This window comes from Ornithodoros turicata, chromosome 1 (assembly GCF_037126465.1).
Source record: "Ornithodoros turicata isolate Travis chromosome 1, ASM3712646v1, whole genome shotgun sequence".
Lineage (NCBI taxonomy): Eukaryota > Metazoa > Arthropoda > Arachnida > Ixodida > Argasidae > Ornithodoros > Ornithodoros turicata.
In genome coordinates, this window is record NC_088201.1 from 24,361,077 (window position 1) to 24,374,003 (window position 12,927).

Sequence of the window (12,927 nt, forward strand, 5' to 3'; positions counted from 1 at the left end):
CGCCACAATCTAAATCTAACGCATTAAAAACCCTCAAGCTACCCGCTAGCCTCTGCGTGCACAACGGTTGCAGTCCGAGAGAACACGCGTGGCCGGACAGACGCGATGTCTCCTCTGTCGTTTTTCTTTTTCCTCCGTTGGACCGACCGTTTGGATACTCGCGCCTCAATCAAATGACTCTCGCCCAATCAGTGCGAAGGAAACTGACGACAGTTCTTGGAGACCAATGAGCATCCAAATATATACACAAATAATGTGCAGCCAATCAGAGATCCCTCGAGCAGGCGCGCCGGTGGCGACAGTATTTTGGACGAGGCGGCTGCCACATGAGTTAGGGAGTGACAGCGACATTAAAACAGCGTCTTTTGAAAAACCACATCACGTTTTTCTTTGTTCTCTACATTGCTTTCAATGCCGTCCGCAACGCCGCTTCCGAATGTGGCGCCATCTAGCGGAAGGAGCGGAAACACAGGCATTGGCCATAGAAAATGTTAAGGAGCTGGCGGCTTTTTAATTTTTACGAATTATTCGCAGTAAGTTGAACATAAAAGTTCGTGCATGACACGTCGTCCAATGCATATATGCTCCCGAAACGCCGCATTCTTTGTTTTATCGTCATTAAAAACCCCGAACTTTAGTTTGGGCAACCCCGTACATCGCCGGCAAAAGAAAACAACAGGCATCTGGCAGTCTCATCGTCTCACTGCAACTCCGCTACTCAAAACAGCCTGCCTCGCGATGGCAATCGGTCGTGCTCGCCGCGCCGAATCCAACGAAATGTACGTCATATGTCGTTCGTACGAAATCGCGCTCCCTACGACTGACTCACCGATTCGTAAACGCATGCGCGGCGCTCGAGTCGTTCGTTTCGTTCGGAGGAAATGGCCGCGCCAAAACTCCTTATGAAGAGCTCGCCAATCACAGCCGAGCTTTCGGCAGCCGTAGCTATGGAGACGAGCCGCCATCAACCACATGGGCAACCACTTGAAGCCACAGAAAGCCATGTGTTTGAAATCGCATGCGGAGATTGACTGAAGCTGATTACCTGACTTTACATCCTTTCCTTGTGAAATCAGCCCATGACGCACGCACCCCCTCTACCTGCGATAGTCGCAACGTTGCCCGCATGAGCGTGGCCAACTACGGCAAGCAGTTCCATCACCACCACCACCACATGTCGACGTAGCGAAGGAGTGAGAGGAGGGATTACCACCACCACCAGGAGGAATTAAACAGGCCTTATACATATATCTAGGTGGCACTGGCCAGGCTCGACGTAGCCTTGACAACACTTGCACGCCTCTTTCACGCAAATCCATAGATTTACACGGCCACGGGGTTCGCTTTGCGCATGCGGGCTCTACACACGCTGCATTTATAACAGGGGAATTCTCATTGCGTGTTCACGATGGGTTTGTTTTGGGGCACGATAGGAGTGGTTGGCTGAAAACCCGTTAGGTTGTGACAGGATTAAGAAAAAGGTGGATCTTGATGTGATGTGATGTGATGTGATGTGAATAAAGAAAAAAAATGGGGATGTGAGTTTCGACGAAGTCAAACTGGCTACCCCAGTACAACACTTAATCTCTTGACATCAAGTGTAGTTTGTTTGTTTGTTTCTAAGGAAGTGTAGTAAAAGTAAGTGTAGTAAAAAACGTTCCATAGGTCAAAAGGATCACGCGAACGCCATAAACACACAAGTATGCATCTCTGATTTGCTGAAGTTAGCGTACTTTGGAAGCAGAATGCCCGCAGGTATAGGGCTCCTGGAACTTCTGCTGTCAATACCTAACGTAAAATCTTTTTTTCATTTTTTCACCAAAATATCCACATTGCTTTTAGCATATTCCAATAGTTATTGTTTATTTGGAAAAACTGATGCGCGTACAAAATATATTTCGCACAGAGTCTCTTTTTGCACTCAGACCCGTAGGCGCCATACACACCTGTCCTGTTCTGGAACCGAAAAGGGGCAACACAAAAATGTTTGTCGGTGTATTAATCTTACTTTGTATAAGGCCATAGAAAACGTCTGTATCGTCATATTTTTTTCTTTTGGCCTATCTATTTCAATTGCAGCGGTATCGCCACTCTCTCTCTGAGGCCATAACAAGAGGCAAACACTGAGGTAAGAAAATAACACATTTTGGGGGAGGGGGAAGCGTTGCGTAGACGAGCGGTACGTTTCTAGGGAGAGAGGGAGGAAGGGGAAATTCGTTAGATTATTTGCTGGTAAGCAGCATGGACTTATAGCCGTCCTTGAAGGTCAATTACATTGAAAAGTTCAGAAGAGCTATTTGGACGACCTTCCGACGCTGGGGGCTGCCACGTGGATAGACCCTCTCCTCTAGGTGGGGTTCAGATGTGCCAGCGGGCTGCACAGCTTGCTGGAGCCTGCGTCTGGCGTCCGATGTGGCTAAGCCGATGTGGTGGTCTCTCATTTGTTGATTGAATATTCGAGCAGCAGAAATTACTTGGGGAGTTTTGACTTCGGCCTGGTTTTCGCAGCAGGAGCGCCAGCGTGGTCATTGTCTGCTATGCCCTTATGGGAAGGTATCCACTGTAGCGATACCGCAGTGCCCTGGAATTCAAGCCGTGCTGGCCTTTCCTGCAGCATCTTTCGTAGCTTCGTTGTAATATTTGATACGAGCAATAACGCCCCGTGAATCCGTGATGATGACAATGCTGGTTAAGTTCGCGACTTGCTTCTGCACTTGCCAGCAATTCCGCGTCCCTCGATGTTAGCTCCTGAATAAACTTTCTGCCCTCTCGAGCTTGAGCAGGGGGATGCTACATGTCGTGGCACTTATTACTGTGTGTCTATCTGCCCTGTCATCCGTGTAAATCTGTGTAAAGCTGGCATCTTTGTAGACTGGGAACCGTATGGTCTGAGTGAAGACGAAGTCAACACTACAACGGAACGCTCGTACCCTGCTACACTAGCGTGACTACATCGTGAAAATGGACGAGCTGAGTATGTTCTGGTTTTGTGCATGTTCTGCTTTTCTTATCCTCCATTCACACACCTGCACTTTTGCCGGATACACATTTACATTTGGGGAGCCCAACGGCAAACGTGTGTGTGTGGAGAGGTGGTGGGTGCCCAAAATTTCGTTCCAACCTGCTTCTAGGTTACCCGCTATATGAGCACCAGTATGAGACAGAGCAACCACCTTTCATTTCCACAGTGCATGGAATTTTTACTACAGTCGAATTGGTGAGTCAACGTTCCTTATTGTTAGAAGTGTCTGAACAGTTTCGTGTTCGCTATCATTCCCAGTATACCTGCCGAAGGCGCAACATTGTTGATGCTTGCGGTTTGGCACATGACGCTTTTTTACCTGTGGCGTAAAGTGGAAACAGATATGGAAGAGGAGCTCTCAGTCACGTATTTAGTATATCAAATTTTGATGAAAGCATGTCATGCAGAAGAGTGTTGCCGTTATGTTCTTGGTGCTGCGCCGAGATGTAACATAGGTTGGCCAATCTGAAGGGTCACCGTGATTTGCATATCGCGTGTGGCTGCCTGTGACGATGATCAAGATACGCAACGGTCTCTGTCTATTTGCTAACGTAAGAGAAGTGCGCGCCTCAATCATTCCTGTTGTTTATCGTGAGCATGCTGTTACACCTCCCAAGGTAAAATATCACGTAGCATTAATAATGACTGAACTCTCTCACAGTTCAGTAACTCTAATTTCCATTGTCGTGGACCTACTTTTCTACGCTACAGTTACTTACGTTGCTGTAACGCCTTAGCTTCACGACTACGCAAATATCTATGTTATGTGTCTATCATTTATGTTATACCCCTGTCGCACAGACAGTCTTCAATTATCACCGAAACCAATGGCAATTGAACCAGAGCCGTTTATGAGGAGAGTTTGGCCATTCTGTGATCTTTTGTCGCTCGGAGATGGGGAGCCGTCGTCGTTCCGCCCACTTGGCCAGGATGAAAGGCGAGCCGCGGCAGCACGGGGGCATTTTGTGGCTGTACCTCTGCTCCAAAATAGCGGAATTGGAGATTTCAAGGCGATAGCTCGGATCCAAAATGGTGTCGCTGGCCTTGGCGCCGCCCATCGTGTGACGTCAAATGGCGCGCTATGAGACAGGCTCCTCCCAATGGCAAAACTCTCCTAATAAACGGCCCTGAATTGAACATGCGCTTAGCGCCACCAAGCTGGTGACCTGTCAACCGGTCTTGAAACATTGGATGCAACGCTGTTTGAGAAGTTGACACGTTGTCCACTTGGTGGCGCTAAGCGCATGTTCAATTGTCATTGGTTTCAATGATGATTGAAGACCTCCCGTGTGACAGCGGTACGACTTTTTGCGGAGTGTCACAACCCATTTGAGGTGACGGCCTGCATTTGGCGACTCCATACACTGTATTTATCGCAATACCCGCGAATAAATAAGTTAACATGACATTTACTTGCTTGCAGGTGTTTGGGTTCGTCCTCTTCGTCTGGCTGCTAAGGTCCCAGATAAACCAGTGGCCCCAACGATTTGCCACCGCCTCAGCATGGGCCTACAGTTTCAATGGGATTCACATTCTCATCACGGCCTCCATATCGCACCTTACTGCCACGTATATGCCCACTATATTTTATGTGAGTTTCACACTATCCTTCCTGCGTAGCTGCAATGATGCCTCCCATGTGTGCAAGGAATACCGATAGCTCGACAGAAAGTTTCAGTTCAGCGTATAAGCATTGACTGCTCCATCCCCCTTTATTGTTGTTGGCGACTTTGACTTGCCGATTCCAACAGTTTCCATATTCCAACAGAAACGCACGCGTAGCCTACACTTCGGCGCCTTGTACATGACTGCATCCGAGTATTTTCGGAAGCAGCTGCGGTAAAATCATACTAGACAGTCACATGCATCGTTACCATTGCGATGGTGTGCTCGAGCTTTAACAGAGCAATGAAATGGCGTTTAGGATAGTTCGAAAGCCTGCTTTATTTACCAAGTAGTCTATCTAGATTCTAGAGCGACCATCTAAAATATTTTCGCGAAACAGTGTCAGTGTGTGACAATTCAGTTTAGAAAAATGTCAAGCGCCATAAATGCGAAAATTCAGTGGCGATTCAGCTGTAAATGCGAGCAAAATACGTTTGTATTTAGCGCCTTTTCCTGTCCATACATGACTTCCCGGTATCCACTTCCTGTCTAAACGCAACTTCCGGTTGTCGACATGCGGTTTAAACCCGACACAAATTCGCAGAAACAAAACAAACCATTAAAAGAAGCGCTGGCCACGTAATTACAAAGCTACTGACAACGGGAAGAAACGTGACTTCGTTGGTCACCGTTGGTATGAACAGCTGCCCATAAATCGACGACAAGATGCCTTAGACGCCCAATAACGATTGGACAATCCAGTACCTACAGTCGTCGCAACAGCAACCTGAAAACCAACATAAAATCTTTCATTTGTACTCATACATATAAATATTCTCAACTCTCTAGTTTGTGATGTACCAGTTCACAGCGGCGCTGTCCCTCATCGCTGCCGGCATATGGATTGTTTGCGGTGCAAGAGCACCCAATGCGCCGAAAGGTCATGGGGTATGTCGTAACTTAAACTGTATGAGTCTTGACGATGCAAAGTTGTGGGGTGTATCGTTTGTCCGACTATTGACATTAGAGGAGTGCACGCGCTCGGGCTCACACGAGGCCCTGACCCACGAGCCTAGCTGGGCTGGGCAGAGCCGGGTAAAGCCTTATTTTGCTAACGTGCCCGGGCGCGCTGCTTGGGTTTGACATTGTAGGCCAGAGCTGAGTCCAGCCCCTGCACTGACGGGCCTAGAGCGCGCTTGGGCGTGTGCTACCCCACTGTCAGTTACCCATGTTGTCAGCATTTATCGCGTGAAAGTAACAAGAGGTAGTATCAGCGAAACATGCACGCTACGACGGTCATAATGGCCCACGCAGGGATTAGTTTTGCCTGGCATGCTTGTGCTTTGAGATGTTGTTACCGGCACGCATTTTTTATCTTTTTTATTTATTAATATTATATTTTTTACCGGTACATTTGGCTGTGTCGGTATTCTTATTATTGTCCGTCCTCGCGGTTTACTGCTCGCCTCTCGATACAGCATATCTTACAAAAATGGATAGAACCATAAATGGTATACAAACGGCTTGTTTAGCCCCAGTTAATGATGGTGTTTTCGAACTTCGTATCACGTCTTCTCAAACTTGTTTCACGGTATATCCGCAAAAACGTCGGTCACAGAAACGAATGTGTTTGATCTTGCATGTGGGACGCCACCTTCACGGCATTTGCATTGTCTTTCAACTTCCCATTCAGCCATACTTCGAAGTGTTGCTAATTTAGTAACTTACTCTTGACGTTGCAGATCCTGTCCATTATTACTGGAGGAATTCATGGTGGGCATTTCGGCTACACTGTCGTCTCGGAATACATACTTTAGCGCAACAGCGCCAAATCCATTCCTTCAACCATCATATCGTAACTGCATCCATTTCGATTGTACCATAATTTTCAACCTTATAAAACAAAGGCATAGATCGTTTTTCTGTTTAGATCTGTATGCTAATGACAATGCTGGCAAAAATAAACGTAAGTACCAAAGAAAGTTCTTCTTATGAGTGAGACACAACGCATACCATCCAATACACTGCTATGTACATGCCCAAGGACTTCCGAAAGAGTCTGTATCCCCTCAAAGCTCTTTAATAATACAGGAAGCCCTATGGTAGTATACTTCCTCGTCAGTCGGGGGAAGTTATAGGGGGATCCCTTGCGATCTCATATCTGCCCCCCGAATTGCCGCAGTCACAAATTCCATGTGGATGAGGGGTGCGTGCATCCCATCAAACCATTTGGAGACACTTTGTCATAAATATTTATTCGCATGAACAGTCAAACCAAACAAGGAAGAAAATCAACTCTGGCACTGAAGTGTAGTTAACACAAGATATGTTTACTGAAGCACAGTCACTTGAACAGGCACCGAGTACAGTCTTAGCAATACGAAAAAGAAAAGACACAGCAACACCTTCCAGTCTTGGTTGCTTCAAGACTTCTATCGAACTGAAAGTTCGAATATGCTCACAAGAAACTATGCACCTGACCGTCGGTGCTAGCGACGGCCAGATCGCATCAATGGCGCTATCCTATCTGACGATGAGTGGAACTCGCAGTCACTCACTCACTGTTGCAAGCAATTCGGTGCACATATTTAATTCCGGGGTAACCAATCAGAGGACAAAATTTCAATATGCATATCATATTTAGTGGTATGTGTACTTTTCAGCTCTTGTGCCCACCTATTCAAGTTCGTCCTCTGACGGCTCAAATGGGGGGAAGGCGACATCTATCGTCGAAAAAAACAGGCTCTTCAATACGAAATATGCGATGCACGCAATGTATGACACGTGAAAGCAGCAAATAAAAAAGACCCTCATGTATTCCTCCGGTGTAGGCCTTGGCACTAAAACTATTTGCATCTTGCTGGCGCGATACTTGTCACAGGATTCTCCTTTATGTATCACGTCGCACCTCATGCAGTTGACCTTCTGACACAACTTGCATGTGATTTCCGCCAGTCCTGGTTCGTAGAAGCACCACCAGGGACACTTTGGCGTCCGACAATGAAAATATTCCTTCACGGCTATCTTAACTTCCATCAAACTTCTTTCTAGGTATTCTTCGTACTCTTCCGGACTTAAAAGCTAAGGGGCACAAAACGCACAGCATCAGCACTAAACTGCAAACGGACGACTTCAGAAAATCTCAGAGAGCCGCTTTGAACTATGGGAACTTCTTTATCAGAAAGGAGGAGAAGGTCCGCAAACTTTCGATTTCTCCCTATCTCGGCCCATTGTCCTCGAGGTGTCAAGGTCAGCGAAAACGAAACGTGAATGACTGTTCTCCCTTGCTCATGACAATAATCTCCCAGGATGCAACACTTGCGCAAGGAGCACTGGGATTTCCTGAAATCGTCTACTGACATATGAACGTTCAGAACCAACATGCACACCTCCCGTTTCTCTTTTCAAGAGCATACCCGCCGTCCCTTATGCGCCACGATACGTCCATCGTACTACATAGCTTCACCTCAAATTGAGGTGACATATCTTTGGCTTTGCGAAGACATTGAGGGACGGCGGAAACTAAGCGTGTGACATTGATGTGAGTCCCGTGTCATGTTCATTTAGGGTGCCTATCGTCATCATTTTTCGTCTTGATAATCTTTTCTCCATGTTGTTGTACTCGCGTTGACAGTAACTGGGCCATGAAGACACGATACTCTTTTGTGGTTATCGATGCATTCCAGGATGTTTATTTATTTTTTTTTTCAACTCTCCAGAGTGGGAGTCTCGAACTTCGCTTTTCAGGATGTGTTATTAAAACACTTCGATTATTAGGGAATGTATTATGACCAGGATTACGCATGTTGAGTACCAATGATTTACTCACGGCCTTAATCTCGCTGACAGACACGTCCATCTTGCAGTAGACATCGCCGCTTTTGTACGGGCACTTCACAGCAACGGTTCCAGATCGCTGTATAGCACTAAGAACGCACTGCCTGCATTGCCAAAAATGAAAATATAAAGTGACCAAGCGGAAAGTAACAGTTCCTTCACACAAAGCTTATTTTTACTTCTACTTCCTGTTACTTGACTGAGACAGTTTTGTTATGGATCGTCACCAGCTGGCTTGCTTTTAGGTCATCTTTCGGTCAGAGTTTTTCTGAAGTTGCAACAGTTATTCCACTGCAGTCAGTTTTTCATTTTCAGATGTACTGTCAACTATGTCCAATATAAACGTCACAACTGTAAATAGAACAGGACGACACACCGGCACCTTTAGCAACACTAAAAGCCGCAGGGACAAAGAACAACCCGGGACTATCGGAACATTTGATGATGTAGCGACCTGCCGCCGCGCGTCAAGGCACCATATAGTGAGTTCCATCGGCGCAGTCCCGGAGTGGTGCCTCGGGTTGAGAAGCTCCCCACCACATCCGGCCTTCCATGACATACCGTCATCGTCTATACGTTACGACAGTACGTCTCTGCGCACGAGAGAAAGGTGGTGGTGGTGGTGGTTGTGAAAGGGCTCGCCGTTGTCGGCCTCACAGAGGTGGGCAACGTCACGACTGACGCACTGGGGGAATGTGCGTCCTGCGCCGACTTCTAAGGGAAGTGTGCCGACATATGTCTGAAAGCGTCTAACAAAAACCCAGGAGAAACCCCAGACAGCACAGACGGCACCGGGATTCGAACCCGGGTACCTCCGAGTCTCGACGTGACGTGGCCAGCACGCTAACCACTGAGCCACGGAAGCTGGTCTGCGCACGAGAGAAATAAAAGGTTGAAGAAAGCGTCTATCCACTCAGGGAGCAGCAATAAGGGGGCATTCGCAGACGGGCCACAACACTATGGTAAAAAAGATGAAGCAACGTGGTCCTCACGTGTAGTTGTTGTGGTACCTTATTAGAGAGAGTTCCAATCAGACAGTTCTACGTGCACAAGGGAAAAGCTTCTTCTTGTATGGCGTACAATACTAACTAGATGCTGCCTTGGCGCGCGGCAGTGGCGCGTCGTCGTCGTCCATGGTAGAGGAGATGGATTCACTCTACAATGTTATCGAATGCAAATAACTGCGCTTCGCTTGCAGCGTAAACTCCCCTCGCTTGAACACACGCCTTCACTCTCAGTTCTCATTTCCATTGCTGGTCATGTAAAATGGCCTATAACTTCTACCAAAGCCAGTTTTGTATCCCAGTGGTCTACAAGAGCATTTTGTTCCTCTTGTTCCGAAGACTTAGAAAACACCGACCGCTATAGCTCTGGGCTGTTGGATGGCCGTTCCATCTCCTATAGAAGCCACAGTGCTCCATAGCAACCTTCGCGAAAATACCTACTCCTGGTGCACATCACAGTCGCTTTCAGTGTTGATTTCGTACCTGCACAGCATATGATGACAGTTCTTCAGTTGAATTCCTTTCCCTGCACTAACATCCACCAGGCATAGTGAGCAAGAAAAGTCTTCCGCGTTGCTGACCAAGTCCTGCTTGTAAACTTGAATGTGCTCCTCAAGTCTTTTAGCCCTACGGTGATCATCCTAAAACAAGCGTATGCATTCAATAAAACACATGATAAAAAAAAGAAAAACGTCGAGACTAAGGAAACGGCGAAAAAGCACACACACAGACGAAGTCTCAGATTGAGTCTCCGGTGGTTCGTCTCTGTCTGTCTCTCTCTCTCTCTCTGTGTGTGTGTGTATTTCGTTTCCCTAGTCTCGGGATTTTTTTTTCCTTTTTCTCATCATCTATTCTAGTCACCAGCTCGCCTTGCTTCCTAACCATTCATTCAATAAAGATCACCTGACAACAAACATTGAACTACTTTCCTGACCTAGTTTTGTGCAACATGTAAGTATCACACATGCCAACCGGCCGGGTGTCCTACAGATCTTAAATATTCTTATGTTTGCGAACAGCCGGCGCCCTTTTGGTATGGGTATGAGGTGACGGCAAGGCACGAGGCTACGTGATCAAGGTCTGTATCTCGTCAACTACGTCCGTACAAGAACAACAACAAGAATTGTTGACTCATTACTCACGCTTGCAGTAGAGTGCGTACACAATGTAATTAGCCACGAAAAGGTTCGCAGTCCCTTTCAGCTAATGACACAGGGCTCCGAGTTCTTCATATACTCAGATGCTCAGATCGACTCTTTGCATCAACCTGGGGACGCGATCGGAGTTTTACAACAAGATGACACACTGCTGCTTGTGCTGACAGCATTCGCGGTTTATGCAGTGATAGCGTTGAGAGTTTTCCAGTAATAGTGATAGGTCTGCGAAGGCACCAAATAACCGGGACTTTTTGTCTGCGTTTTTCCTGGGGAGCTACCCCACCAGTGTCTATGGAGGCCTTCACGCCAAAGCGCATCCTATAGGTATAGTAACAGTTGTTCTGAGGCAATGGCGAGTCTTCATCGTCGTCCAAAGGCAGCCCACTCTTCCTTCGCTTTCAGACTACCCTGACACGCTGAATGACACGCCTAAAAGATAATTTCATAACAATGTGGCAATTTTGGCAATCTATTTAAAGAATTTATTATAAATGTGTGAATTTCCAATCATTCTGAAGCAACCCTTTTGAGAGATTTGGCTGACAACAGCATGCATATTGTATATATATTCTGTTAGTGCGATAAGAGGAGGACAATGGGCTTGCCCAACAAAATTGCGAAGAAGAAAAAAAAGGAGTGCCGTATTTTCGTGCGTATTTGAAGGCGAGTTTCTTTTGGATTTTGACCTGGAGCACATGTTTTCGGACTTAGTGAATTGACGAATTCAAACAACTCAGTGAATTGTGTCCTTCAATCCGAACGGAACGTGTTATCATAGTGGTCTGAATGTATGGACATATTGCTATACTATAAAGATGGCTCCGCAATAGTGGTTCAAGCGCATTCCCCTCGGAATGGTAACAGCTTCATCTGCAGGAATGAGCATCAGCATTTCTCTGCATATCCAAACATACCGAAATATGCTCGTGGTTATCTACCTATACCTTGCCATTCCCTGTTTCTTATTACGAAACTTACCTGTAGAGCTCCTTTATCAATTTTCTCGACGATGCTTAATACGTGTTGCGCACATGTGACTCCAGGATGTATCGCCTGACACGCTAGACAGTTGACGCTGAAACATAGCGGACAACGGACAAATTCAGTTGCAGGACCATCCCAGTTCCACTCGCCCTTGCACTTTTTCTGAGCGCAGTGGTACACAGGCGACGACTGTCTGTTGTGTAGTGTTCCTACGACTGCTGGGATGCCATTCTACGGTAAAGAAAAGATTGGCTCAATAATGTTACAAAGATGCAGGCATAGCTCGGCATTTCGGGCCTTCGAAACTCACGATCACAATCATCTGATAAGGCGTGAGTTCGAGCCCCCCCAAGCAGCAAAATGTACTGAAAGTCGAGTGCAATAGGGGTGGACGGGTAGGTGGAAGGCCTTGAACAGACTCGTGAAACTAAAGAACATTGATAAGACACATACCGTCCACCCCTATTGCACTCGACTTTCAGTACATTGTGCTGCTTGGGCCTGCTACGAACTCACGTGAAGGTCGACATGGCGTGTCAGTGAGCTCGATCATGCCGCATATTAGTCAACTCACCGGATAACATCACACTTGTAAACAGAGTAGGTGTGATGTTATCTGATGAGTGCGCTAATATGCGGCATGATCGATCTCACCGATACGATATGCCGACCTTCACGTGAGTTCGTAGCAAGTCCCGAACTCACACCTTATCGGATGATTGTGATCGCTAGTTCCGAGTCCCGAAATGCCGAGCTATGGATGCAGGTTTACAAGCAGGCAAAAGTAACGAAATCTTTTTTCGCTTCCGTTACCGCTTCCGTTATTGGCCGTTTCTGATTCAGTTTCCGTTACCACCATTGTCGTTTTCGTTTCCGTTAAGTTTCCGTTTCGGTTTTCGGTACCGCCCCACCCCCGCTTGGTGTTTCCCTTTCTCTCTCTCTCTTCGTTTTTTTTTTTTCTTTTCTTTTGTAAGCTCCGAGACCGTAACAAAACTTAACATCTCTACGTATGTATTCTGAAGTCTGTTTTGAGGACTTTAGGAATACATGCACGCGAGAGACAAGATTTATTGAAACAGATATATACGTTGTTTCTTTGAACAGCTGATATGAACACGGTCTTCTCGAAAGTTACTCACGCTTGCAACTTGTAAGTCACCATAAGCGTATAAAAACTATGCTTCTTCTATTTGCTGTATACTATTACCTTATGCTCCACTTTGATAGTTCAATTCAGTTTTAGTTCCTCAGTTCATTTTAGTTCGCTTCATTCAGGTTTATTTTATAAATTTAGTTACATGATACGGTAATGCATTGT

At 46.4% G+C, this 12,927-nt stretch overlaps 2 protein-coding genes across 5 annotated transcripts in view; one reads left to right on the plus strand and one right to left on the minus strand.

The window, feature by feature from the left end:
* The first annotated feature begins 2,077 nt into the window (after nt 1-2,077).
* Nucleotides 2,078-6,603, plus strand: LOC135397729 (uncharacterized). Its single transcript, XM_064629332.1, has 6 exons — nt 2,078-2,128; nt 2,872-2,974; nt 3,132-3,217; nt 4,446-4,613; nt 5,477-5,575; nt 6,370-6,603. The coding sequence occupies exons 2-6, from the start codon at nt 2,962-2,964 to the stop codon at nt 6,442-6,444; spliced, it is 441 nt and encodes a 146-aa protein (XP_064485402.1). The 5' UTR covers nt 2,078-2,128; nt 2,872-2,961; the 3' UTR covers nt 6,445-6,603.
* Nucleotides 6,604-6,861: 258 nt separating this feature from the next.
* The window catches only part of LOC135377678 (ranBP-type and C3HC4-type zinc finger-containing protein 1-like), a 102,200-nt gene continuing 96,134 nt past the window's right edge, over nt 6,862-12,927 (minus strand). For all 4 annotated transcript variants that reach the window (XR_010418176.1, XR_010418177.1, XR_010418175.1 and 1 more), the window contains 4 exons: nt 11,604-11,840; nt 9,952-10,109; nt 8,457-8,568; nt 6,862-7,708 (listed from right to left, as the gene is read on the minus strand). Coding sequence is in view for 1 of the 4 variants with exons in the window: in XM_064610269.1 (XP_064466339.1) it covers nt 7,304-7,708; nt 8,457-8,568; nt 9,952-10,109; nt 11,604-11,840 (912 nt within the window). In the remaining 3 variants the exon portion in view is untranslated. The remainder of the gene's footprint in view (nt 7,709-8,456; nt 8,569-9,951; nt 10,110-11,603; nt 11,841-12,927) is intronic.

Coding starts and splice junctions, on each gene's coding strand:
- LOC135397729 (XM_064629332.1), top strand. Junction 3,218..4,445: donor TTTTTACTACAGTCGAATTG/GTGAGTCAACGT, acceptor ACTTGCTTGCAG/GTGTTTGGGTTCGTCCTCTT. Junction 5,576..6,369: donor ATGCGCCGAAAGGTCATGGG/GTATGTCGTAAC, acceptor TTGACGTTGCAG/ATCCTGTCCATTATTACTGG.